The sequence below is a fragment of the Bos indicus x Bos taurus genome, chromosome 3, assembly GCF_003369695.1.
Source record: "Bos indicus x Bos taurus breed Angus x Brahman F1 hybrid chromosome 3, Bos_hybrid_MaternalHap_v2.0, whole genome shotgun sequence".
NCBI classification, from domain to species: domain Eukaryota; kingdom Metazoa; phylum Chordata; class Mammalia; order Artiodactyla; family Bovidae; genus Bos; species Bos indicus x Bos taurus.
In genome coordinates this window covers 69,779,271-69,806,827 of record NC_040078.1, presented here as the reverse complement: position 1 = coordinate 69,806,827, position 27,557 = coordinate 69,779,271, and the positions used below count along the sequence as shown (strand labels likewise).

Here is a 27,557-nt window from a genome sequence, read left to right as displayed (position 1 = left end):
AAAGCTTTTGTGCTGCTCAGATGTTCCTTCTTTATCTTAATGAGAAAACTTTTCGCAAAGGGAGTGCGAACCTCTAGATAACTAAGCCTCCAGGCTGCCAGGGAGCCGTCGCGGTCCATGGCTAGACAGGAGAGCGGCTCCTTTCAGGAGAATGACTAAAACATTCGAGTCACCCAGACCTCCGCTTCCCCTTCAGCTTGCTGCAGAAAGAGATGTAACCTGAATCTTTGTTTAGGTTTTGGTTAGGGAGTGAGAATTAAAAAGCCACGGCAGATGCAGAGCGCAGATTTTTTTAAAAGTCAAAAGTTAACTGGCCAGTCTCATTTTTTTCCCTTCTTTAATACTAAATCTGGAGTAAGTTGGCTTGTCCTGATAACGATCTTAACTTGTAGGGAAGGCGGGTTTTTCTGAAGGAGGTGAGGCTATTCCTCCTGGAAAAGACTTTCATCACACACCCTCTTCCCTCCTTCCATGTAAGGTTCCACCCTCTGGAAAACAAAACTTTTTTCCCCCCCTTTTCCTAGAGGGGCAGAGCTCAATGAAGTTGGGGAAAGAATCTTAGGAACAGTTCATCGGAGTGGTTACGGTCACAGCGGCCTCTTTGGACGAAGACTTGCAGCCTTCTTACTCTTCTTGGTGTGTCAGCTTTCATTAGTGCACTAGGGCGGGGGAGGGGGCCAGATCGGCAGACACGGACAGCCTCTGACCCTCTGGAGTTGGTATGTGATAAGCAGCCCTAGCAGTGCCATGTATTGGAAAAGCGATCAGATGTTTGTGTGTAAACTAGAAGAAAAGGACGTGCTGGAGCTGGCAGTTCCCCTTGAGAAGGTGAGCGACCCGACGCCCGGCCAGACCAGCTGAATCGCAGTTTCCTTGAAACGCGAGCTGTTTGGGCTCCTAAACGAGGTTCAGAAATTACCTGTAACAGTCTCATCTTCAAACCCGGCAATTTTTTTTTTTTTTTATTACGTAGTGGCGTTAGTCAGTAATCATTGCCTCCCCTCCCCACAAGCTCACTTAACCTGAGGCATGGAGACCGTAATTTGGGAGACGAAGCCTCGAGCCTAAGGCGATGTGAGTCGTGCTTTTGTTGTGTTTGCAGCGGTGATCGCGAGGTCGGGAGAGTGAGTCGGGAGGTTCGGGGGGCTGGGGGCTGGGGGGGTGGACGTGGGGGAGGGACGGACCCGAGGCGAGGCTTCTCTGTTCGGCAGCCGGCGGACGTTTGCCGGCCCTAAGAAGCTCCTCCGGCCGCAGGGCGATCCTCGCTGCCGCGGTCGCACAGCGAAACAGAAGCAGACGGAGCTCCAGGAAGACCTTTGGGATCGCAGGGAGGGCTTTGAGGCCCATTTTACTTTAAAAAAAAAAAAAAAAGGAAAGAAACAAACCTAGGGCTCTCGAGTTGCACCGTTCCTAACAGTAGATAGCGGGAAACTGACAAACTCTCACCTCGCTCTGGAGGCAGGAGCGTTTACTCACAAACGCGGGGTATGTCGCGTTTTAGGTTTGAAAATCATCTGCAGCCTGTTTGAGCGCCTCCGCGGCCCCGCACTGGGCACCGCTGACTTTGTCTTCGCCCGAATGCTTGCGGGGAACGCACGGGAAATCCGGGGGCTCCTGCCTAAACTCTGTGTTTGCGAGGACGCGGCCTCCGTGCTGCGGCGCTGGATCCCGGCAGAGAGCCCGGGGGTGGGTGGGGTTGGGGGGATTCCGGGGTTCGGACCGCATCTCGCTTGATGCTGTCAGAGGGAAGAGGGAGGCGAAGAGAGAACTTCAGAAGTGTGGGCCGCTCGAGTTCCGTGACACCCCCCCACCCCGCCCCCTAAGCTAACGTTTCCGTAAACGAAGGCAGAAAAAGCCCAGAGCGGCTGCGTTTTCGTTTAAGAACAAAACTCCTGCAACAGCTTGGAAACACTTGAGTAATGCGCGTTGTTGCTTTAAAACATTTTGACCGAGGTTGTGTGAGTTGTTTTTTTAATGACACAAATTAAATTCAGCTGGATATTTTCCATTATTCGACCCGCTTTTTGCGCTGGTTAAAAATAATCCTTTGGTAACTCAAATGTTGACTTACCGAGCAATAAGTGGCAATTTACACCTTAAAGAAACGAGTATAAATCACTCGCAGCTCTAATTGCTGTAAGTTTACGAAAGAGCTGCTGGCTCGGTTTAATCTGAAGCATTTTCATTCAAATTGTCATCGGAACAAACACCAGGCTTCTTAAATCCCGCTGTAATTAGCTTTCAAGTATCCTATTAAACCTCTTCACCTTTCGGGCTATCCAACTCAAAAAGCTCCCATTTAAAAATATATATGTCTCGCTCTTTTAATTGAGGCTATTAAAGAAATCAAGTTTCTACCCCCACCCCCTCCTCAAATCCTCTTTTCTTCTCTCCTACTCCACCCCACCCCCCATGCACCCCCTTTAGCCCAGGGATCCCCGCTCCGCAGTGATTGACGTCTAGAAAGAAAATGCTTTGTGCGGGGATGATTGTTATTAACTCGTTACCCCTGGCAGGGGGGCGGGGAACCGGCGTGCTCCGGTGAGCACTGGGGACCCGTAGCCCGGAGAGCGCGGCGGCGCGCCGGGCGAGCCCCCGGAGCTCCCTTGGCCGCCTCGCTGCGCTCTAGGGCTGCGCCGCCGTCCGCTCGCCCGCAGCCGGGCGGGCCCAGGCGCCCAGACGGCTGCCTGTGGGGCCCAGCGCGCCGGGGCCTTCATTAGTTCGCCCCGCGTGCGGAGAAGCTGAAGCTCCGGGCTGCACGTGCCGACTCTGAACTTCTGGTCTCTGTTCCTCTCCACTTCCCGGCTCTCACCTCCTCAGTGCCAGGGTCTCATGTCGGAGGAGTGCGGGCGGACTGCAGCCCTGGCGGCCGGGAGGACTCGGAAAGGCGCCGGGGAAGAGGGGCTGGTGAGTGGGTAGGGCCCCGGGTGCTGGCCCTGGAGAGGCGGCCCAGAACGGAGGGCTGCTATCCCAGAGTTCCTTCCCGGGCTCAACTGTGGGCCCTCGAGGAGCCGGTGGAAGGGGAGGGATCTGAGGCGGGCTGGGCTGAGCCGCCAGGCACCCCAGGACTTTGAGGTCAGGGGTCTGCAGCCCCGGCGACTGCGCCGTGGGAGCTTGGACTCCAGGGAGGGCGAGGAGCGGGACATCAGGCACTGGGGGTGGCTTGGGGGAAGGGAGGGGAGGAGGTGAGGGAGCCCCCGCGGGTCTGTGGGATGGGAAGAGGAGGAGGGGTCTAGAACCGCCTGAGACCGCGCCTCGTGGCTTCCTGCAGGTGAGCCCCGAGGGAGTGGGGGACGAGGACTCGTGCTCCTCCTCGGCCCCGCTGTCCCCGTCGTCCTCGCCCCGGTCCATGGCCTCGGGCTCCGTCTGCCCTCCTGGCAAGTGTGTGTGCAGCAGCTGCGGCCTGGAGATCGTGGACAAGTACCTTCTCAAGGTAGGGCGGAGCCGCGAGGCCCAAGGCAAGCGCGGTTCCCCGGGGAGCTCTGGGGAAGGAGAAAAGTTTATTTTCCCCTTCTTTTCCACTCAAGTTCTCGCTCGAGGTTGTAGACTTTCTTAGTACAACCGCCCAGTCAAGAGCAACTCATAAGGTGGGAAAAAGTGGGAGAAGAAATCTTAGAATACCCCCTGTTGTTGCAAAACTGCTTGTGTGTGTGGTCTAGGGGTGCCGATACCCGGGTGAGTGAACTGGAGCCAGCCACCTACTTGTAGAGGAACGGAAGTGGGGAAATCCTTATCCTTTCTGGAAACAGGGTCCTGCCTAATTATTTTTACTGAGCCTCGGGTTATAACCCGCAATAACACTCAGGGGTCTGCCTGCTTATGAGGCTTCTAAGTCTGTATATGTTGACCGATTTTCGCTTTTCAGTGTCTCCTTTGGTGAGAACCACTGTGAAGTGCCTTAAAGAGTCTTTTCTAGACAGATATTTTTAATATAGTCTTATGTTTATTTACACTAACCTGATGCTTTTCCAAAATAAAATTCATACTACCATTTAAATAAAAACCATTTTCAATATCTTCCTCCTCTTACTAAGATTTAATACTTCAGGGCCACTCAGTGATTTTTTTTTTTTTTTAACGTCATCTCCAGTGCTTAGGAGGGCAATGGAAATTGATGTGAAGTTAGACAAAACAAAAAGAAACAAAAATGCCTAGGATGAAGTGCTTCAAGTGGTGGTTTGAGAGTTGACTGTCTGTCTTAATTTGTTTTACTTCTCTCAAGATATTGTGGGGGAGTTTTGGAGTACAAATTCTGGCAGGCCAGTTATCCATGTCATTGTATGAAGGATCATAGTCCCCTGTGTTTTAATCCTAATATCATGGAATTTCAACTTCAATAGTGTTTTTTAAACCACTGTTTAAAATAATGATCTCTCCTACTCTAAATTAGTAGCAAACCAGTTCACTTTCTATTTTCCCCACCACCACCATCCCCCACCTAGTTTCTCAAAAGAATTCATTATGTAGAATATGAATTCAGAAAGCAAGTTTGTGAGTTTCTTTAAATTTCTGCCTCAGCATACAAAACTGCTTCATCTGGAAAGTTGGAATGATACCCTGTAGATACAACTAAGATAAAGTACCAAAAGGAGTTTTGGTGAAAACTGTTTAAAAAGTAACTAAGTTACTTAATTAGTGGTTGATTCTTAAGGCTGGCAAGTTAGCATGGCTTTCTCTTTAAATCTGCATTCTCAAGATTCCCATTTCAGTGTTTCTAGACCTGAACCTCTTTGAATATTTCAAAACTATCTTTTGAATCAAAACTAGCTTCTTCCTTTCTTGAGCTCTCTTAGGAATTAGCTTTATCTTTCAGAATATTTCTGAATGGATGTATAATGGACCCACTTCATATTAGAGAGGAAAAAGAAAAAAGCTTGAAGTGACTCTTAACATATCCTCTGACATAGATAATCGTTTCTAGCATTCATCTTTTATATGTTAACATATGTTTATATATCAGATATATATTTGTATAAAACAATCTAAATTATATCAGTTTTTTTTTAAGCTTTCCTTTGTAATAGGACTGGTATGCTCCCAATGAAGTCTTCTACATACAGTCTTAGTTTACTCTTTAGTATATGTACAAGTATGCATAAGTACATATTAGTAGACGTGCAAGAAAACTGTCTTCATATAGGAAACTAACAAAAGTTTGACACTTTATATAAAAACTCTTGAGTTCTCAACTCCCCCGCCACCACCATTTTGAGTGCATATTCTTCCAGATAAGTTTGAATTCAGTTCAAGTCACTGGTGAAAAAATAATTGTTAAATAGAATATTTGAGGATATAACTGTTTAATATAGAAAAACACCATATCATGAGGCAAGTAAAATGGAGTTAGAACAAAAATGTGAGAAGAGTTAGCTGCGTCTATTGCCCCATGTGATACTTCAGTGCCCTGTAGTTTGATTTTTTTTTTTTTTGATTGATTCTATATATGTATACATACAGAGATTGGATGAATGCTAGCCATCAGGAAAGGCTTATAGTCCTCAGAATTTTTTTCTGTTCACCTTATTTTCCTCTCTAGAAAAGAAAAAGAAGATGAAGGAGGGTTTTGTTTTGTTTTGTTTTTTTAGTAAACTTTGAGGAAAGGTGGCAGACCAGGAATTACATCTGGCTTTAGGGAACTAGAGAATGACCATGACTCTGCCTTGAAGACTGCATCTATCCTGGGTTTAAAAAGAGAAAAAGCCTGGATAAGATCAAAATGCAGAGGCCTTAAACAGTGGAATACTAATGGAAGCCTGTACTTCTCAACTCTAATTTAATTGGACCCATTTGAGGGGAAAAAAAAAGAAAATGCATCTCTATATCCATGACAGCGATCACGATTGTTAATTTTTTAAATTTTGGTTTCCTCAGATTTTTTTCCAGTTGTTTTCCATTGCTGTTTTCCCTATTTTCTTGTATGGTGAGCATGTTCTTTTATAGAAAAACCAAAACTTAAAATTTCACTAAAATCATCAGTGCTTTGGAAAGAGGCACATAACTAAGTAGAAGCCAGTGAAACTTTCTTCTTCAGCTTCACAGTACTTTTTATATTTCATGTCACAGTAAAACATGTTGAACAGTAGTGCTAACATAATAGAATCATTGGACAAGATTGTCTTTATTATGAAATAGTGTAGCAAAAGCTATATTTAAAAATTTCCCATTTTTTCCAATTTCCTAATTCCTATATTAGGCATTAGATCCATTTGTACGATGTAACTGCTGTTTTTGCATTATTGCTGTTCTTTTAAATGAAATTTAATCAAGCTAAACCAAGTTCTTGTGCCCATTTAACAAGGGCAAACTTTAGGAGCTTGCATGATAGGCAAATTCAGTTCAGTACACATCTTCATTCCTGAAGGCTAAAGGTATGCAGCTTATAGTATGATGGCAACTGTTTAAGGTGAGGGTTTGTATGATTTGTCCACTGATCCGACAGTATTTCATACCCCTATTTACAATGTAAAGTGCTATGATTTATTAATGCATTTTATAAAATAAAATGTCTTACTAAGTATAAATGACAAACAATACTTGTGTGCCTTTTTAGAACCACTTATAATAGATTTATTTTTTCCTTTAATGACCAAATCGTTAAAGTAGGGTTACTAGTGCTTTATGTTTTGGTTATTTAATGTTAGGTGGGAGCCAGGGCTTCTGCCATATCAACATCTAAATCTACCTTAGCAGTGTCTGTTTTGTAAGAGAAATGAATTGCCTGGCTTCTTTACAAGGGTAAGTATTTATCTTACAAAGCTTTTTTCCATTTTCTTTTTCACTGTAACTAGTGAATAGTTTATAATTATTTGGCTGAAAAGTAGATTGAGAAGGTATGTGGCTTGAAATCTTTAGTTACCGTGTGTTACGGTGCGAAGAATTTGGTCAAGGAAAAATTATAAAACCAATATGTAGGACTTAAAGTGACCAAAAGTTTCCCTATGTTCATAGATGTTGATTTAAAAAAAAAAATAGAATGGACATTTGATTTTTTTAAAAAAATGCTTGAATTTTTCAAAATTATATTTAAAAAATAAACACGAAGTATAGAATATGCTGTTGTGATTTTTCTGGCTGAAATCTAAAAGAGAGTATATCTAGATGCGTATTTATGTAAATGATACCTCTTAGATGGAAACATTCAATGCATGTGTTAAAATATTAAGGGGCTAGCTTTTAAAATTGCCTGATACAGAAAACCAAGGAAGGATACTCTTAAGTGTGGTGTTAGAATGGCTTCTCATTTGGCCCCTTTTTTCTTCACAGGTGAACGACCTGTGCTGGCATGTCCGGTGTCTCTCCTGCAGCGTCTGCAGGACCTCCTTAGGAAGGCACACCAGCTGTTATATTAAAGACAAAGACATTTTCTGCAAACTTGATTATTTCAGGTACACTGAAACTTCTTTTGTTTTTTTAGTAAGTAGATACACCAAGAAATTATTTACACAAAGAGAATTTTATAAATAGGCTTTCTTGTCCAGTTTTATTTACTGGGCCAGGTTATTATTTATTTATCCACTTTTTCTTATACAACAGATTTCAAAATGAGAATGCTTTATATTTTTGAGGTAAATTGGATTAAAACAAATAAAATTAGCATATTTATATGTTTTAGGAACCCAGTATATAAAAATATCTTTGAATAATTCTTTCTACCTTGGCAAATGAAAGTTTTAGGTATTATAAACAGGGAAGCTTCTTTGCTGTGCAGGAATGTGAAGTATGAAATATAAGGTGACTTATTATAGCAATGCTCTTTGTTCAGGTAGAGTAGTAAGACAAAATGAAGTAATTATAGGGGGAAAAAATCAAAAGTGTTATTGAGCTTTTACCAGTTTATTATAGAATGACCCCCTATAATATACCTATAAAATGCCAGCAGTTTGAAAACTGTGATAAACCATATTTTTCAGAAGAATTGACCATTCCGGTATCAGAAATACACCAAGTCTAATTACATAACCTGACTAAAAATTCTGTTTCTTTTGTCTGTTCTTTGATATTTGTGCAATTATATTTGCCTATGGTATTAAATGTAACATTTTCTCTGCCTGGTCTCTTTATAATCATTTAAATGGAAAATTTCCTCAAGGATAGAATTCAATTCTTAATGGATAGCTATCTCAAAATTGAAATCATCCTTAAGCATGACTTTTTAAAATTATTACCATTTTCCTTTATTTGCATTTCCAAAGGAAGAAGAATTTTCATTGTGAAATTGGGAAGTTAATACTACATAATGAAGTTTGTAATACTAATTATGTTGTTTATACTCAATTTCAAAAACTGATTTAAGAGTTTAGTGATTGATTTGAATAAAATTGCTAGGCAAGTTAAAGCACTTCACAAAACCTAGAGTCCTTTATTTTATAAAATCATAGGATTTTATAATTACCCAAGTCATATATTTCTCATCAGGTTTGCTTTCTATTTCCTCAAAAACAGTAGCAATTTGCCTCCTCTTTCACATAGGGTACGCTAATCTTAATTTTTTTTTTTTTTTTTGTAATTTAAAGCTGCTTGAAATGTTTGTTTTCAGGGACTTTTTACAAGTCTAGTTCTTCAGGATTTTTTAAATACCTTGTATTTTACTATATTCAAAACTTAATTTTTATGATTCAGATTAACTTAAAAACTAGCAATACCTCTAAAGATATGTTAATGAATAGACACAGACACATATACTTTTCTAGTTTAGTGGGGATATGCCAGGCTATGACTGCAGTTGTGGTAGGAGATATGACAGAGTATCACAAGGACTGAGAGAAAAAGGAAATCTTTACAGCTGGCATTTTGTTAAGATTAACTTGCATTTAATGTCCAGAAATGTGTCTAAAAGTTTTAGGTAATATTTCTCCACCTCTTGTGGATGGTAATGCAAGAGCTTGTTTACCAAAGGAAGCATTTCTGAATTTTCCTTCCTCACGCACCAGAGTGAACAATTTTTGTTCTAGTCATTCTTTGATAATATCAATTTTAAATGTTTTAACTTTTTGAAAAAGTTTAAAGCATTTCCTAATTGTCTCAGCTTGGCTTTAAGACATCATTATTTATGTCTTCAATGGTATCACTTTGTACTTTTAGTTTTTTCAGTTTGGAGGGTGTATGTGTGTTATGTTGAGTCTCTAGATAATTTATAAATGTCCTGATATTTGTTACAAAAGGATATTGAAACTCATATTTCATTTATTTTAAAAGAAAAAATCCTATCCTCCTCTAGAGTAACAATGAGAAGTTTTGTTTTCTAAACAGGTTTGAATTATGATCCCATCTCAAGTCTTGCTGCTGCTTACCATATTGACTTTTAAAAAATAATTGATTCCTGTTTCATTTTCAAAAGATTTAAATACTTGGGTTAATCCAATGAGTAATATAATGTGTTAGTTTAATCCTATGATGAATATCTCACCAAGCATTAACTCTTCACCCTTCCCCGTCCCCCATTTATGTAGAAGGTATGGAACTCGCTGCTCTCGCTGTGGGAGGCATATCCATTCTACTGACTGGGTCCGGAGGGCCAAGGGGAATGTCTATCATTTGGCATGCTTTGCCTGCTTTTCTTGCAAAAGACAACTTTCCACGGGAGAGGAGTTTGCTTTAGTGGAAGAGAAAGTCCTCTGCAGAGTGCATTATGACTGCATGCTGGATAATTTAAAAAGAGAAGTGGAAAATGGTAAATATATACTTAAAATACTTTTGAATCTTTTGGGACAGTGAACACAGGGATAAAAATGATTTTTTTCTCTTAAAGCATTATTTTGTGCAGTGTAATTGTGGTGAAACTCATTAAGCCCTCTACTGTTAGTGATGGTCTCCATCTGTTTATTTATAAGAAAAGCCATGGCATATGTATTTGCCTTGTGCCATATTCTCAGGAAGCAGCCTTGAGTTTAGGGTTCTGTTTTGCTTTTTGTAACCAGTTGTTTCCTTGTGTTTGCCTTTTAAAGGATGAGCCTTAGATGTGCACTTTCAACTTGGTGCACTTTTGGCTAAATATATAAGCCTACAAATGAAATGTTGTTTCTACATTATGCTTCTAGTATGTTCTAAATCTTACGGGATTTGGCAAACCAGAAGATGTATACAGTTTCATACCAAGCCAAGAGATGCAAGAAACCTATTATTGTATGACTGCCCCCATTTGAGTTACCAACACGTTTGGTGTGTTTTTTAAATGCAGGTAATGGAATTAGTGTTGAAGGCGCCCTCCTTACAGAGCAAGATGTTAATCATCCAAAACCAGCAAAAAGAGCTCGGACCAGCTTTACAGCAGATCAGCTCCAGGTAGACATGACAATGAATTTGAGTTTTTGAAGTCCTTTTCCACCAAAAAGAAAAAGAAAAAACCCCAATAAACAAAAAACACCAAAACTAACAAAAGCCAAACAAAAAGCAATGTCTATTCTGTCTTAAAACATTTTTATTTTTTCAAAAAGGTTAGTCTGTGCTTTTTGTGCAAATTGACTTGTTGAGTGTATGAAAACATTGCCCTATTCCAAATATCCTATTGCAATATTCCAAGAGTTGTGGTGTGATGTGAGCTTATGCAAGTTTGTCTCCCTGACGCCTGTTAACATTAACATCAAGGTGCAAACAAAATGTTGCTCTGTCTTGACTTCCTGAAAAAAATTACTTTAACCTAGGTATTTATGTTACTACATGTAATTTTAATAGAAGACAGAACATTTTGGGACACTTAACAGAAAGAGACATTCAGTATGTGGGTCTGTGGGACTCTGATGTGTTCATCTTTTTAACAAACTGCATTGAGTCTTTTAATAGACAAGATTGTAGATTTTCTGAGTAGGAAGGAATTGAAAATGCCTTACCATAAATGGAAATCTACTGATTGACTGCAATCAAGTAGACCTTTCCTTGTTTTTAAAGGGGGTAGAGGGAGTAATTCTATAATTTGATGCTAAAGTTTGATTATGTTCCCTGAAAATGGAAGGATTATTTTCAACTTAGTTGCCCTAAATATAATTGTCATAACTTCTATTTTTATAGTCAGGAAAATAATGAAATAATTACTCTTTGCTTTATATTTAAGTCTGTACACACAGTGATTTATTTCTGGCATTTTTTTTTCAGATAAATCATTTTCTAAAAGATTAGTGTGACTGAAGTATTTGCTTTATGTTAAGGTGAGGTAACATTTATTGAGCACCTACCATGTAAGTATGGCTAGGTGCTTTACACATAGTATCCATCTTAGCTCAGACTTTAGAGGATATTTATACAATGTTAATAAATGAATGAAGGTAATTTTTTGAAAAATCACTGATAGTATTCTAATACTTGTCAGTATGTAAGATGAATGCAGTATGAGAGAATATTTGTTTTGACAATGATTAAGAAAGAAGCCTTGATATGAAAGAAATATCCCAAAGGACCTTAATGTCACTGAAAAGCAATCTAGCTTTAAAATCTAGATCCATTCTTTAAAAAAATTCCAGAAAATTATTTTTGATTCCTTAATTCAGGCATCGCCTACATAGTAAGTAGAAAATGGAAGGTAAGGCAGCTGAAAGAAATATCTGTTTGAAGCTTGTTTTTCTGGGTGCTTCATTTGGTTATCATGAAAATCACGTAAAGCCCCAGGTTAGGGGATACGTGTACCTGTGGGAGACCTGGTAGCAAAACACCCAGTAGCTAAAATATAATCTCTAATATAAATATGTTCTGTGTATAAAGTGGGCTGTTTCCGTGAAAGACTGGCCATAATTTTAATAGTCATAAGACCGATAACTTTAATTTGATATAAAAATTTATTAGTAAAAGGGTAACTGAAAATTTGAAGCAACTCTTGGGTAGATATGTACAATCTCATCTGGAAAATATAGATACTAATTAAATAGAAAGGGAATAATATTTGTGGAGGTCTTTGTTTACCAAGTCCTTGCCAGATAATTTCCTGTACGTTATCTTCTTTCATCTCTTACAATTCATCCAAGAACTGCAGGGACTCCCCCAAGGCAGACAACCATGGGAATGGCAGAGAAGAAATTTGGACCCTACTTTCCAAACTTCTGGTCTTTTAATTTTTCTTAGCCTCCCAGGAGACCATGAGTAGAACTGTGCTTTACTAAGACTCCATTTAACGGCTGGGCAGCTAAAACAAGAGTGAGATTCTGAATCTTGAAGATGGCTTTATAGTTTTAAATTGCAAATGTGCATAAAAACTACTTAAGCCATGCATTATTATATGAAAATGTGATCTGAATCATGAGTTTTTAAAAATTTATACCAGAATCATAGGTTTTAAAAATGAAGGCAGAGGTGCCTCGTTAGCGCAGTAGGTAGCGTGTCAGTCTCATAAAAATGAAGGCAGAAATTATATTCTTTCTAAGCATGTTCTCATTTATTCAGTGTTTATTAGCATCTACCTATGCCAGGAATAACTGAAACAATGAGGCATACTCTTGTCCTCAAGTGTTCTTTGTTGCTTAGGTATCTAGGATAAATTGCATCAATTATACTTTACCAGAGTTTTAATAAATCAGGCCATGTACCTCATTGTTAAATTGTCCTACTTTCCAGAAAGCTAATTATTTAAGTAGTGCTTGAATTTAGCAAAATAATAAAATATAGGTGATCAGTAAGTCAAGACTATTCATACAGTACCTTGCTTGGACTTAGAAGAGTTAAAGTATGAGGAACAAACAAACTTCCCAAATTCTTTAGAAAATTATGAGAAGAAAAAAATAGTTTAACACTTACAAAATAGACTATTCTGTGTTGGCAAAAATATTTCAAATATTGTCTCATTTGTATAAATTGTATTTTAAAAGTTCCTGCCAATATTATGGTTTGCTTATTGTAGTTGGAAGTACTTGCTCAATGATTATTAATGTTAAACATGCCAGGGTTAGCACCTACTTTAATCTACTTTCAGATTAAGTTGGTCAGCTGCTACTATGCAGACTCTTGACATTTTTGGTAGACTTTCTGGCTTTAAAATGATGTGTCTACAGAGGCTAGATCCTTGACCATTTTAAATAGCTCAGAAGAGGAATAGGGTAGATTTTTGGCATCAATAGTAACTGGAAAGCAATGAAACCAAGTCGAAATTAAAAGGATTCTTTTGTGAGACTAAACACTGATGAATACATCTTACTTTTCCGTTAGCATATTCCAGTTGTAAACCATCAGTGTTGATTTAAGTTTTCCTTTATTCCTTAATGAGAAATTGCTTTAGTAAATGTAATTTGGTTCCATTATTAAACTTGTGAATTTGAAATGCATTTGTGAAGAGAATATGTTTTTTGTTTTATAAATTATCTATAATGACATTACAAATAAATAGCTGTTCAGCTTTTCTCCTTGAAAAAATTAAAAAAACAAAGACATTAATTTGTTCATTCTTTTTTTCTCTTTTGGATGTTACATGCTCAACTACATATAAACACAACTATTTGCACATGAAGATATTAAAGTAACACATTTGGAGTAGGAGAGGAAGAATGAAGCAAACTGGGCGTGATAATAAACTTTTAGGCTGTTTCTGCCCATTTTTAAAAGCAAAAGTACAAGTGCTAGTTTACAGCAAGTATGTGGACAAGTATATTGGACTGGAAGCCAGGAATGCCTTATTCTGGAAGAGTCTCTATCAGTGAGAACTTAACTGAAAAAATACATAATTTTTAAACCTCATAAGGTTTCTCGGAACAACATTGATCTTTTTCTCCACACTATCTTCGGATTTTCTGCACATTGTGGAGGTTCATTCAGTTAATCTTGCATTATCTCCAGATATAATGGATAAGACATTCCCTTTGCCCTCCAGAAACTCACTTTCTGCTATGAAGAGCTCGACTTGCTAGCAGATTAGCTAACTACCTGGTGACAAATGCAGTGGCAGAAGATGGTATTATTTGAGGAACATAGTAAAGAGTGCAGTTAATCTTGACTGTTGGAAATGATGTCAGGGTCAGCAGGACTTTAGGTTAGGTAGATTACCCCCATCCCATGCCCAGGACATGCACAATCATTTGGATGCTAGGCTCCACTCTCTCATTCTTATAATACTTTCTTTATATTTTATACTTCCCTCTATTGACTTTTAATAGTAATAAAATTCAGATATCTTGCTTGATTCCCATTACTTCCTTTTCTGAAGGAATCTAAAGCCCTTTGCTTGTGCTTTTATTCTGGAGCTCCTCTTCCTCCTCCTCCTTCACTCCATGCATCTCACTTTAACTTGTATTGTTGGCATGCATATATCTTTCTCCCAGGAAGCTGAGGCCAGGTTCCAATCCAAAGGTTCACATCAGAATCACCTGGGAGCTTTTCGATCTATGAATGTTTAGATCTCAGGAAATTCTTATGCAATAGACTGATGAGTATCTCTCTTTTAAGGTCCCAGATGTTCCTTTGCATAGAACAAGTGTCGAAACAAGGAATGATGGAGTAATTGCAATTAAGTGAAGTGCAATCTGTTGCACTGTCTACTATTTTCATACTAATAAAAATTGATGTAGGGGCCTTGAACCTGTTTAGTTGAATAGAGGTCAAAGATATGAGTTTTATATTTTTAAAAATTGCTTAATGCTAGTAATTTTTAACAAAATGGAAAAAATAGTAAATAGACTTTTATGCATTTTTTGTGGGTTGTAAGAATGGAAGAAAAGGTGAGCTTATTTTTAACAGCATAGTTGAGAAACAAGTTTTTTATGTTGAAATTTATTTTTTTAAAGATTTGAGCATAGCAACTTGTGCATAATTTTACATAATATGCATTCTTTTTATTGATATACACTTCTCTGTATTGATTTTCAAGTAGTAAAATACAAGTACTCCATTTTCTTGTGCATGCCTTATCTCTCCTGTCATCAAAGTTCAGAAGATTGAGCTTCTTATTTTTAGCTATTTACTATTTACTACCTACATTTTTTAAAAAAACAGGTTATGCAAGCACAGTTTGCTCAGGACAACAACCCAGATGCACAGACTCTCCAGAAACTGGCAGAAAGGACAGGCTTGAGCAGACGTGTGATACAGGTGACTATTTTAAAGGTTAATCAAGAGATACTAAAAGTTCTATTCTAGGTTTTTATAAGTGTACATTGTGGGTGTGTGCGTAGAAATGTCTAAGCATTAGCTTCTCATTTTAGATATCTTCACATTCTAAATCAGTTTTTTAAAAAGCCTGATAATTAATTAGCCTGCATGATCCAGGCTACCATTTGTTAGACAGCTCTTTGCAGAAGTTACTTCATTCATTGCTCAGAGCAAGCCTAAGATCCTAAGGCTAAAAAGACAACTACGGTTTGAAGCTAGATCTGTTTCTGAAGCCAGAATTGTTTCTACTTTTCTATGATTGTGTATGTGGATGTGTGTGTGTACAGGGGGTGGGCAATGTTGATGACCTTTATTAAAGATCCAGGTAGAAGGAATGATGTAAACAAAAGTAGGGAAGGATAAGTTAGAGCAAATTTGTTGGAAGATAAAATTTATGTATGCAAATTGTGGGAAATAGAGTTGTTTGAGCTGAATTTGGAGAGGCCTGTGAATATCAAGTTTGCTTCTGAGTAGGAGAAAACCATGATATGTATTTTTAGGAAGAAAGGACTGGTGACAGTACATAGGAAGACTTAGAGTTGGGAGAGGCTACGTGGAGATTGACAGATTAGGTGTGATGCCCAGCAAAATAATGATTTTTCAAAAAGAGACTTAGCTGGTGGCCTCAAATTCATTCTGAAACATTTTATCGACTGAAGACTAATGGCAGGCACTGGATGCAAGAGAGACAAGGAAAACGACCTGGACGCAATAATGGTGAAGCAGAGAGACATCAAAGATGACTTATATTTGAAGTCAAAGTATCCATGGAAATGGTGTTACTGACAGGACTATTAAAATAGGTTAAATTAAAACAGGTTTTAAATTAAAACCTATTAAAACAGGTTTTTTAAAATGTGGGTTCAGAAGTTGGGAGGGAGATGAATTCCTTTTCCAGCTCTGATTATCAGGCAATGATGGTGGCAGTTGAGCATGTAAACCGGTATTTTAAAGGATGAAACACCATTTCCATGGATACGCTTCCCTGGTGGCTCAGAAAGTAAAGAATCCACCTACAGTGCAGGAGACCTGGGTTTGATGCCTGAGTTGGGAAGATCCCCTGGAGAAGGGAATGGCTACCCACTCCAGTATTCTGGCCTGGAGAATTCCATGGACAGAGCCTGGCAGCCTACAGTCCATGGGATCACAAAGAGTTGGACACAACTGAGCAACCTTTACAAAGGATGAACAAGACTCATGAAACTAGCTCCTTTATAGAGACACTGTGGACAGTAAAAACTGAAGAATGAACTTTATGGAGCAAGCTGTTTGAACTAGACCATCACAGCCAGAACCAAGGAATGAGTCTAGTGTATGAAGCATCATGGAAGCCCAAGGACTGAGGTAGATTCAAGATGGAGGTGGTCAACTGTATCAGGATCTTATATTTCCCTTCGATTAGGGAAATGGAAAACAATTTTAAATAATATTTAAGGTTAAAAAGGTATAGCAGAGTAATGATGCAAGTGACTGTAAGATGAATTTCAGTGGGGAAAAACAGTTTAGTCTAACACTGAATTATAATGTTTTATTTCTTAAATTTGCTGGTGGGTAAACATGTGTTTATTCAGTTTATTTCTATTAGGCCTGAAGTATTTCATAATTAAAAGATCATTTATTCCAAGAAGTCAGTGGGAGAGACCTGATGATACCTCAGCTTCTCTGAAGACCTAGATTTGCAGTGGATTTGGTTAAGTTCAGTGTAATGAGGCTGTCTGAGGCGGCAAGTCCCATAACCTCAGTACTTTCAGATGTCCAGGGTATTGTGTTTGTCTCAGAGTGCCAGATTCTAGAAAGGGGCTAACAAGGAACCAGTGTGAAAAGAGTGCTCCCTTAGAGAAAGATTAAGGTCAAGAAAGTCTGGAAATCATGTGCTGTTATTAACAGCAACAGGGATTTTTATCTGGAGAAAAGATCCAGAGATGGTAAGGGAAGGAAGAGTATAAACAGGTGTCTTTAAATGGTTATGAAAGGCGGCAGGATCATGTCTCTGTGAGGGAATGTAGAAGAAAAACAGATTTCACTCACAGTGAAGAATTTTCTCAGTATGTAAGTCTACAAAATTGGCATTGGCTACCACTGAGCACTACTGGTAAAGAAACTGCCTGCCAGTGCAGGAGACATGGGTTCAATCCCTGGGTCAGGAAGATCCTCTAAAGGAGGCTTGGCAACCCACTTCAGTATTCTTGCCTGGAGAATCCTATGGACAGAGGAGCCTGGCGGGCTACAGTCCATGGAGTCACATAGAGTCGGGCATGACTAAGCAACTAGCACACACCATTGAGGTGGTGAGTTTCCTTTACGTGGAAGTGAAACTTCCTTTGTTGAGGTAGTTCCAACTCAATGGTCTGAGGGGGTCCTCATAATCTAAAGACTATACATTCAGCGACAGTGATTGCTGTAGCTAAGTCAGATTCATGGTTATTATGTTTTAGATTACTTTGAAGTTGGAAGCAAAGGAAAATGGAAGATTTTCTGAGAGCTTTCTTTATTATTTGAAGAAGTAAGAACCCCAGACAGACATCTCTCTTATAATTTCCAGGTATTTAGGTCACCAGTATTATGAGAAAGTTAACTACATTCCAAGCCCTAGAACCTAGAGAGTATATTGTTGGGTGGTGGCTTTTAATATGTAAGAGTTAAATATTTTAATAAGATGGCAAAGGAGTACTAACAACTCAAATATATAGTCCTTTACAGTATTTTTGAAGGATTAATTACTGTGAACTCAAATAGTAGTCAGAACCTCTTTGCCCAGCTACTTCTTAGCATTGAGCACACATTAGAAATGGTAAAGAAAAGAGATTTACTAGGCCTCAATTCTTATATGCAAACTCGGTTACCCAAATATTAGGTGGAAATACTGGTCCTATGCAGGATATTATTACAGATCTCACCTTTACTAGCTAAAGTCTACATGAAAGTGAAAATTATTAGTCGCTCAGTCGTGTGTGACTCTCTGCGACCCGTGGACTGTAGCCCACCTGGTTCTTCTGTCCATGGAGTTCTCCAGGCAAGAATACTGTAGTGGGTAGCTATTTCCTTCTCCAGGGGATCTTCCCAATCCAGGTAACAAACCTGGATCTCCTGCATTGCAGGCAGATTCTTTACCATCTGAGCCTCCAGGGAAGCCCTGAAAGTCTGCATAGTGAGACATTGTAACAGAGCAGATCATCACTGAGCTGAAATCACAGAACAAGGATGGGTGATTTTACTTTTAACAGTCTACATCCAGATAAAATCACTGCTCACATATCCTTTCACAAAGTTGAATTATGAGTTGTATATCTTACAGAAACATGATAAAACATTACTGTTTCTCCCAGTGTGCTTGGAGTTCTCTTTCTATATTAAAATACACATCCTTTGTATTGCTATATAATTTATTTAGTTTATTTTGAAATTTTTTACATCATAAAAATTCTACAATGAAGAACATTGTGTATATACTTTGTGCATTTATTCAGTGGTGTATATAGGATAAATTTCTAGAAGTGAGATTATTGAGTCAAAAGATAAAAACATTATAAGAGGCTTTGACTGATAGTACAAAATTCACCTTGGATAAAATTCATAATCAATTTATTCTCCCAGAACCTACATATGAAATTTCTCTCTCCTCAAAGTAGATAAATCCTAAAAACTATCATTCTTTTACATCCTTTCCAATTGCCAGTAAGAAAATATCATTGTTTTTATTTACCTTTCTTTTATTATCAATAAACCTTAATATGTTTACTTATATTGTGATTAAAAATGTATTTTTTAGCTGATTTTTATATTGGGTTATTTCTTTTCTCTTTATCCTACTGATTTTTATTATTTATCATGTTAAACTTTCATAGTTCATCAATTGCCTTTTCATTTATTTTTACTACATAGAAATTTTACATTGTTTTATATTCAGATCTCTTCATATATTTTTTCTGATAGCTTTGGTCTTTTTCTTGCTTCACCTAGAGAAGTATATCGACATTGGCTTTTGTTTCAATAAACATTTTCCCAATTATTTATATCTAAACCCTTATTTATTTGTAATGGACTTTTGGTTACATGTTGTAAAGTTGAGATTTTTCTTTTTTTCCCCCCAAATGATTAGGTAGCTTTCTCTAATCCATTCTGTGCCAGCTCTAATTTCTCAGTCATTTAAAATTACATCTTTTTCATACATTAAATTCTTTTATTTGGCCCTTTGGGTTTTCTAAGAGATTGATATAATGCACTAGTCTTTTCTTTTACAGAATGTCTATGTGGCCTGCTTTCAGCTTATGTATTTTACAATTTACAGCTTAGATTTTTAAAAGTATCTTACTTAGAAGAAATTTTAACTCTGTTAGAGGTTTGCAAAGCAAGAGGAAATTTTAAGTCAGTAAGGAGAATCAAGGAGAAGGCAATGGCACCCCACTCCAGTACTCTTGCCTGGAAAATCCCATGGACGGAGGAGCCTGGTAGGCTGCAGTCCATGGGGTCGCTAGGTGTCGGACATGACTGAGCAACTTCACTTTCACTTTTCACTTTCATGCATTGGAGAAGGAAATGGCAACCCATTCCAGTGTTCTTGCCTGGAGAATCCCAGGGACGGGGGAGCCTGATGGGCTGCCATCTCTGGGGTCTCACAGAGTCGGACACGACTGAAGCGACTTAGCAGCAGCAGCAAGGAGAATCAAAAGGACTTGTATTTCGTTCCTCAAGCTAGATAGCCCTCATGTCAGAAGTTTTCTGATGCCTAAAATCTTCAGCTTTATTTAAATGTGCAGGTTACATGATACTTTGTGTTTTCAAAACTCTTTGCTTAATTACCTGTTGATTTTTTTCTAGGGGGTATCTGAATCACATTAAGGTAGTTATTCTACTGTTAACATCAGGCTATCTTCATATTTATTTCCAAAGTCTGAAATTCTTTAAAAAAATAACTGAGTATTTTCCACCTAATATATAATTTATTGGAGACATAAGACACCTTGAAGAAACTCTGGGAATTGTAGTGCCGTGTGTTTTAGGTTAATGTAGTCCTCTGGGGTGCCTGTCTTCTGGGCAGTGTCAGGGGAAAAGGCAGGTGGCAGCTGTCCCTGGTTAAAAGTTGGAGAATGTGTGAGTGTGTCTTCTTGGCTGGCTGGGTGACGGCAGTGGCACCTGTTGTTCAGGAGCCTGTAAAGGGAGCTGTGACTGAAGACTCTGGATGAAATCTCTGTACAGATACCCGAGTCTCACTGCTGCCCCGGAACATGGGTGATAAGGCTGTAACTACATCATTTTCCTTGATACATGCCTACGCTTATTCCTGAGATACTCCTTAGATGCTACCCCTCAGCCACCTGCTCAGACCCATTTTCCTTTGGTTTTAACCCCTTGAGTTTATACCTCTGTTTATGAGTCCCAAGGATAACAAGGTATGCCTTTTGAAGTCAGGCCAACTTTTTAATAAATCTTTTTTATTCAGCCCTCTGTTCTGCATTGTTCAGCCCTGATTCCCTTGAGTCATCAACTAACAGCCTGCCAGCCCTGGGCAGAGACTTATGCCCCTGGCCTTCTCCCTTGATCCCCAAATGTTCTTATCTTAATTTCCTTATAAAGTTTTAATCCCTCCACTTCTCTGTCTTCTTATGACAGAGTTGTTTGGAGTGATAGCAAATAAATGCTGTAATATTTCAATAGAGGAACACTCTGTAGGCAGGTTATATCTAAGTGCAAGAAGTTCACATGAGGGTAGCTTAGTTACTGGAAGCATTCTGGGTGGTCTAGACTTGTTTACCCTGACCTGCATGTAAAATTCTGCTTAACCCAGAACTTCCTTTATTTCTGTGATGGAGTGGACAACAAAGTGGTTAGCTCTTTACATTTGGTGAACTGTTTCACCAGTGGATATGTTTGCATTTTATTCTACTTAAATATTGCCAGTTGTTTCTTACTGTAAGCCTGACTTCAACATGCTTCTTAGAGAATAGCCTATGTATTTACTAAGAGAAATTGAACTCAGCAGGTTACCAAGAGACTGGAATAACTGAATCAAGAGGTTTGTAGAAAGCCTTAAGTTCTCAGTGGGGATTTTAATCATTTGAAAATGGATTTCAAATAAGTCCAGCAGGTGTCTGAGAATACAGTGAGTAGTGTATTTTTAAAAAATTTCTGATGAAAGGGTTTTTTCCATTTTTCTTTTTGTCCCAAATGTCAGTAGGAGAATCAAGGAAACTTTTCTGAAATTTTGAATCCCCTCCCCCGTTTTTATTTTGGAAGATGCTGGCTTATTATAAAACCAGTTTTAAATTAAATCATCAGATAATTAATATTTGAGCAAAGAAAATGACTGTTGATAACTGCAAAATTATTTCTCTTGTGTCTACAGAACTCTGTTTTAAAGAAAGCTTCTTTAGATTTATGCTGTGCTTATATGGTAGAGTTGCATCCTTTGTAGTATTGAACTGGTATTGTACTCAGCTGCTATGTGACATAGCTACTGTTGCTCTTCTCCTCTCTCAGGTATGGTTTCAGAACTGTAGAGCACGCCACAAGAAACATGTCAGTCCTAATCACTCCTCCTCTGCCCCAGTCACAGCAGTGCCACCCTCCAGACTGTCTCCACCCATGTTAGAAGAAATGGCTTATTCTGCATATGTGCCCCAAGATGGGACGATGTTAACTGCACTGCATAGTTATATGGATGGTAGGTATCCTAACATTTAACAGCTGCCTTTCAAACAATCACTCATACCTTCTCATATTATATTGTTAATAGGATTCACATTTTGAAATATTACCTCAGTAGTAGCTGAAAAATACTGTGGGAGAGGGATGCAGTAGGGAGAAGAACTATCCAACCTTCTTCTGTGACAACCTTTTAAGGGGCATGCAAAGCACTCACTTTACAGCTAAAATACAGATATTCATAATGACTCATAGATAGTGCTTGATTTTTACTTAGAAAAAACATTCGTTTTGTTTTGACCTGATAAATATTTGAATAATTTATTTTCCTATGGTCAGAGACAGTAGTCACCCTCAGATTTTTAGATTGAGGTTTACTTAATTTTGTTAAAGAAACTTTTTTATTGAAGTAAAATGTACATGTAGAAAAGTACACACATAAGTATTCAACTTGATGAATTAATAAAATCAACATATCCGTGTAAATACTACCCAGAGGCAGTAGTAGGATGTAATTAGCACCTCAGAAGCTTCTCCTATGTCCCTTCCCACTCATTATCCTCTTCCTCCAAAGTAACATTGCCTTGACTTCCAAAATCGTGTCCTGGTTTTGCCTGTTGTTGAGCTTTATATAAATCAAACCTTGCAGAATGTATTCTGTGTCTCACTGCTTTCAACTGTGATGTTTGTGAGATTCCTTTGTATTGTTGCAAGAATCAGTGATTTGTTTCATTGTTATACAAAATTCCACTGTAGGATACCATTATCCACTTAGGGTTGGTAGGCATTCATTTTATTTCCGGTTTGGGCTTTTATGTATATGATGCTATGGGCCTCATTATACACGCCTTTGGGTGCAGATTAATTCACAGTTTTATTTAGTACATATATGCTAAGAGTAGCATATAGGGTCCTGACTACACATATGTTCAATCTTAGTTGATTCTGCCAAAAAGTTTCTGATACTGGTTGAACCAATATACACTCTGACCACCAGCACATGAGAGTTCAAGGTGCTCTACATCCTCTCCAGCACTTGATGTGGTGTGACCTCTTAATTTAGCCAGCTTAGTGGTTGTATAGTGCTATCTCATTATTTTCATTTGCTTTTCCCTCATCACTGATGAGCCTGAGTATTTTTTCTTTGGGCATTTGTATATTTGCTTTTTTTTTTAATTTTTGTGAAGTACCTGTTCATGTCTTTTGCTTATTGGTCTGTTGGCTTGTCTGTTTTGTTTTTCCTTGATTTGTGCTAATTTTGGCTGTGTATTGCATATAGATCAGTTTTTTCATAATTATATGTATTACTCTCTTAAGGGTATGTTTTATGGAGCACAAGTTCCTAATTTTAATGTAGTTCATCAGTTTTATTCCTTCATGAGGAATGCTTTTTTTATGACCTGTTCAAGAAATTGTTCCTACTCAAAGATAATGAAGATATTCCTATCAGTTCAGTTCAGCCGCTCAGTCGTGTCTGACTCTTAGCGACCTCATGGACTGCAGCACTCCAGGCCTCCCTGTCCATCACCAACTCCCAAAGCTTGTTCAAACTCATGTCCATTGAGTCAGTGATACCATCCAACCATCTCATCCTCTGTCATCCCCTTCTCCTGCCTTCAGTCTTTCCCAGCATCAGGTCTTTTCCAATGACTCAGTTCTTTACATCAGGTAGCCAAAGTATTGGAGCTTCAATGTCAGTCCTTCTAATGAATATTCAGTACTGATTTACTTTAGGATTGACTGGTTTGATCTCCTTGCTATCCAAGGGACTCTCAAAAGTCTTCTCTAACACCACAGTTTGAAAGCATCAATTCTTTGGTTCTCAGCTTTCTCTTTGGTCCAATTCTCACATACATACATGACCACTGGAAAAACCATAACTTTGACCAAATGGACCTTTGTCATATATTCCTCCTATGGTATCTTCTACAAACTTCACTAACCATGTTTTACCTTGACATTTAGATTTACAGTCCATCTAGAATTGAATTTTCTATGTAGTGTAAAATAAGGACAAAGTCTTTGCTTTGTTTATGAAAGTACCAATTTCCCAGCTGATTTTCTGTGCTACATTTGTCATAAACCAAGTGTCTATATAGTTTATATGTCAACTTCTGTACCCTTAGAAGAGCCTAGAGGGCTACTGTCCATGGGGTCACAAAGAGTTGGGTGTGACTGAAGGGACTTAGTACATACTATTCTGTTTTACTGGTCCATTTCTGTATCCATACCTAATTGTTTTACTAATGCTGGATATATAATTCTTGATATCCAGTAATACATGTTATCCTATTTTATTGTTTAAGTTTGTATTGCCTCTTCTTGACCCTTTATGTTCCCATAATTTTTTCCAACAAAAAAAGAGAAAATAGTTGAGATTTTCATGTCATCTATTAAATCAGTTTGTAGGAAACCACCATCTTAATAATATTGTCTTCCAAACCATGATCTTAGTCTATCTTTCTGTTTATTTAGGTCACCTTCAAATGCTCTCTCATATTCTGGAGTTTTCTGTTTAGGAACCTTGCACATCTTTTGTTAGGTTTTTTTAATAGGTTTTTGTTTTGATGCAGTTAATTGTAAATGGTTTTTTCCTTTATATGTGGAAATCTGGGTTTACAGCTATTTTCTTTCAGCACTTTGACATATGAATAAAATAGTTTCTTCCACTGTTTCTGTTATTTAGAATGTAGTTAATTGACTTGATACCACTTACTGTTGAAGTCAGCTATGGGTCTTATTCTTGTTTCTTTAAAAGTGAATGTCCTTTTCCCCCAGCTTTTCTCTTTGTGCTTGGTTTTAAGTTTTGTAGAATGTGCCTAGATATGCTTCTTGAATATGAAAGTTTGATGTATTTGCTTATACAAACTTTCTGTATCTTCAAATATTATTTCTGCTATTACTGAAAAAGCCCATATTTTCTAGCCTTTTGATCTTCCGTGTTCTGGACTAGATATTTTCTTCTGACCTGTATTCCAGTTCACTAATTCTCTCTCTGTATATGCTGTAAAACTCACTTGCTGAGGTCTTAATTTCAGTTATTGTTTTCAGTTTTTAGAATTTCCATTTCATTCTTTTATATAGTTTTTATTTCTGTACCAGAATTATCTCTCTTATCACTTTATTCCCTAATACAATTGTTATACTATAGTTATTTTAAAGTTCATACCTGACAACTCCAATATCTGGATATTTTCGCAATCTATTCTATTGTTTTTCCCTCTTTGTTTTTAGTCATGTCGTATTTGCCTTGTTACTTTTTTATTGCACTTCAGATGTGAGGTATGAAAACTAGAAATAATTTGAAGCTCTGAATGGGATATTTGCCACCAGAGAGAATTTAGTTTTGCCATTGGCAGGGAGTTAGGTCAGGGGAAGACCCACTTAATCCAATCAGACATCAGTTCTCACAAAGGCTGGCATGTTTCTGGGTCACCACTTCTTGGCAGTAGCCTTTTGGGATAACCCCAAAACTTGTGTTTTGTTTTGTGTGTATTGTTTTTAATGAGGGCTTCTCTTCAGTGTTACCTGGTCCTTCATATTTGTTCCCCACCACCCAAAGTCTAACTCCTGAAAACTCTGCTAAACTTCTCAGCCTCCTAGGCACTCATTTTCTTTTAAAATTGTCTTTACACTTGTGGAGGAAAAGTAGCCTCATTTTATTTCCTTCCTTCTCTAGGACTTGGCTTTGTGAACTCTCACTGCCTTGGTATCTTTCAGATGCCTTCAAACAGCTTTTTAAAAATTTTGTCCGGCTTTCTTAGTTGCTCTTAGAAGGACGTTTAGTTTGAAGCAGCATAGTCTTTGCTGAGAGTGAAAAGTTCATTTTAAGGTTTGGTTAAAGTAAAAATCAGAGCCTGTATCATTGTTGCCATTTACCTACGCTAGGATTAAAATTGTGTGTGTTCACATGAGTGACTGTTGTGTTGCCTGAGTCAAATGTGTTTTCATGTATGCTTAGGAAAGAGGCAGTTAAACATCCATAAACGGGAATTTGGGGCAGGAGTCACCCTATAGAGGAACCTTCATATGAAATTTGGCAATTTCTCTGTAGACGAAGGTGGTATGTTTCTGGCTGCAGGGTAAAGTGCAGTGAATGGGGTATGGATGGAGGACTTTAAAGTGGCAAAAGCTTGGGTCCCAAAATAAAGATTTTGGAGTAAACCATTCCTGGATTCTCGTAATATTATACTCACTATGCTGAATAAGTTAATGCTTCTGCTGAGGTCAGTGGAATAGCTTGGTGCCCTCAGCTATAATCAGTAGTGAGAGGACTTTGCCTTGGATTGTTTTTTGTTTGTTTTTAAGTCAGTTTTATTTACCGTACAAAACTGATCCACAAATTTCTTTCTATTTTGTAGCTCATTCACCAACAACTCTTGGACTCCAGCCCTTGTTACCCCATTCAATGACACAACTGCCAATAAGTCATACCTAATTCCTTTTTTCAGGGATAGAAATGATTAAGGATATAAACTTGTCATTTGTTATGTATAAAATACCATTGAAAATATATTAATGTTAATTTTTTATTTAACACCCAAAGCATTTCCAACATCACTTTGCTGCCCAGGTATGTATCTCTAGTTGGCCTGCAAGACACTTTTATTGATTCTTCATTTTTTGTAAAACTTATGTTTACAGAAGAAAATAAATCAAAACTTTTTTTTTTGTATTGTATGAAAATAGTTCACTCAAGTGTGTATCTGTTAATTTATTTGTCATCAAAAGAGCACTTTGCCTAAAAGAAAGGACTGACAAGTGTGCAAAATGTTTACAATCCTTTGTGAAATTGTAGTTTATCATTAGTTTGTATCTGTAAGTTATTGTTATAAATATTACCTGTATTTTTTGTTATATACAACTTTATACTTTGAAGCTTGTATCTGTGAATTTGCAATTGAAATTTATTTTGCCAATGTTTTCTGAATGAACTGAATAAAGCTTCTGTTGTAGCATGCCATGCAAACACATTATTGTGTTTGTGGTTGATGAACTATGGCTGTAAATAACACTATAGTTTAATAAGCCCACCATTCTAAGTTTATTAAACATTTTTCATTCTTGTGAAAGTTTCAACCAGTTTATCCTTTTTGTGTGTGTATTTTCAGCAGTAAGTTGACTTCAGCCTCTTACACATATAATAACAACTTTTACTTTTAAAAGTCATTTTGTTTTGAGCTTTGTTGTGAGTACATTTTAATAGGAAACTTATTTGTGGATGATTGCACTTACTCAAGAACACATGAAAGTATCTCATTTGGCAAATTGTCTCTTTTGAACTAGTTAATAAAATTAATGTGAAAGAAAAGGCAGAGTGCTTTTCAAAATGACCTTTTGGGGTGTCCCAAGCCAGAAATGAAATGTGGGCCGTTAGAATGTATTTCTTAAGGGTTGAAAAAGGAGGACAAGAAATATTTGGAGTTTGTGATCAATGCTTCTAGAGCAGAGACTCTTTACTTTTTCTTCCTAGTGAACCCTCTTTAGGGATTGTGATTGAGAGCTGAAATCTAAACCTCAGGACTTTATCCTATGTAGCAGTGGACACTTGTCTCGGAATTACAAAAGTAAGTAGTGCCACCCTCACTAATTTTTGGATTTAAAGAATTTAATCAGTACTTACTTCTTATCTTTTATATACCAATCAGGAAAAAAAAGGTAGTGAGAAAGAAATCTTAAGTGTAAGTCTTTGTTTAACTTGGCGGGTTCACATCTGGCTGAGGACTGGAAGTAATAGTGGAGTATTTGTAATTCTATTCTAGTAATCATAAATGCAACCAGAAAGCGATCACATGGATGTCAGTAACTTACTATCTGCCTCAAACCAGAAGCAACAAACCTAAGTTTCACTATGGGAG

General features: G+C 37.9%; 1 protein-coding gene across 2 annotated transcripts; it reads left to right on the top strand.

Annotated features, from left to right (window-relative positions):
* On the top strand, positions 1–26,771 carry LHX8 (LIM homeobox 8). 2 transcript variants are annotated; one of them, XM_027536867.1, is made up of 9 exons: positions 1–1,074; positions 2,821–2,907; positions 3,272–3,433; positions 7,264–7,385; positions 9,450–9,670; positions 10,178–10,281; positions 14,902–14,997; positions 21,535–21,718; positions 26,061–26,771. In XM_027536867.1, the coding sequence occupies exons 2-9, from the start codon at positions 2,833–2,835 to the stop codon at positions 26,135–26,137; spliced, it is 1,041 nt and encodes a 346-aa protein (XP_027392668.1). In that variant the 5' UTR covers positions 1–1,074; positions 2,821–2,832; the 3' UTR covers positions 26,138–26,771. The 2 variants fall into 2 exon arrangements, with proteins under 2 accessions (XP_027392668.1, XP_027392669.1); XM_027536868.1 differs by lacking the exon at positions 1–1,074 and having other exon boundaries at positions 2,732–2,907.
* Positions 26,772–27,557: the final 786 nt, after the last annotated feature.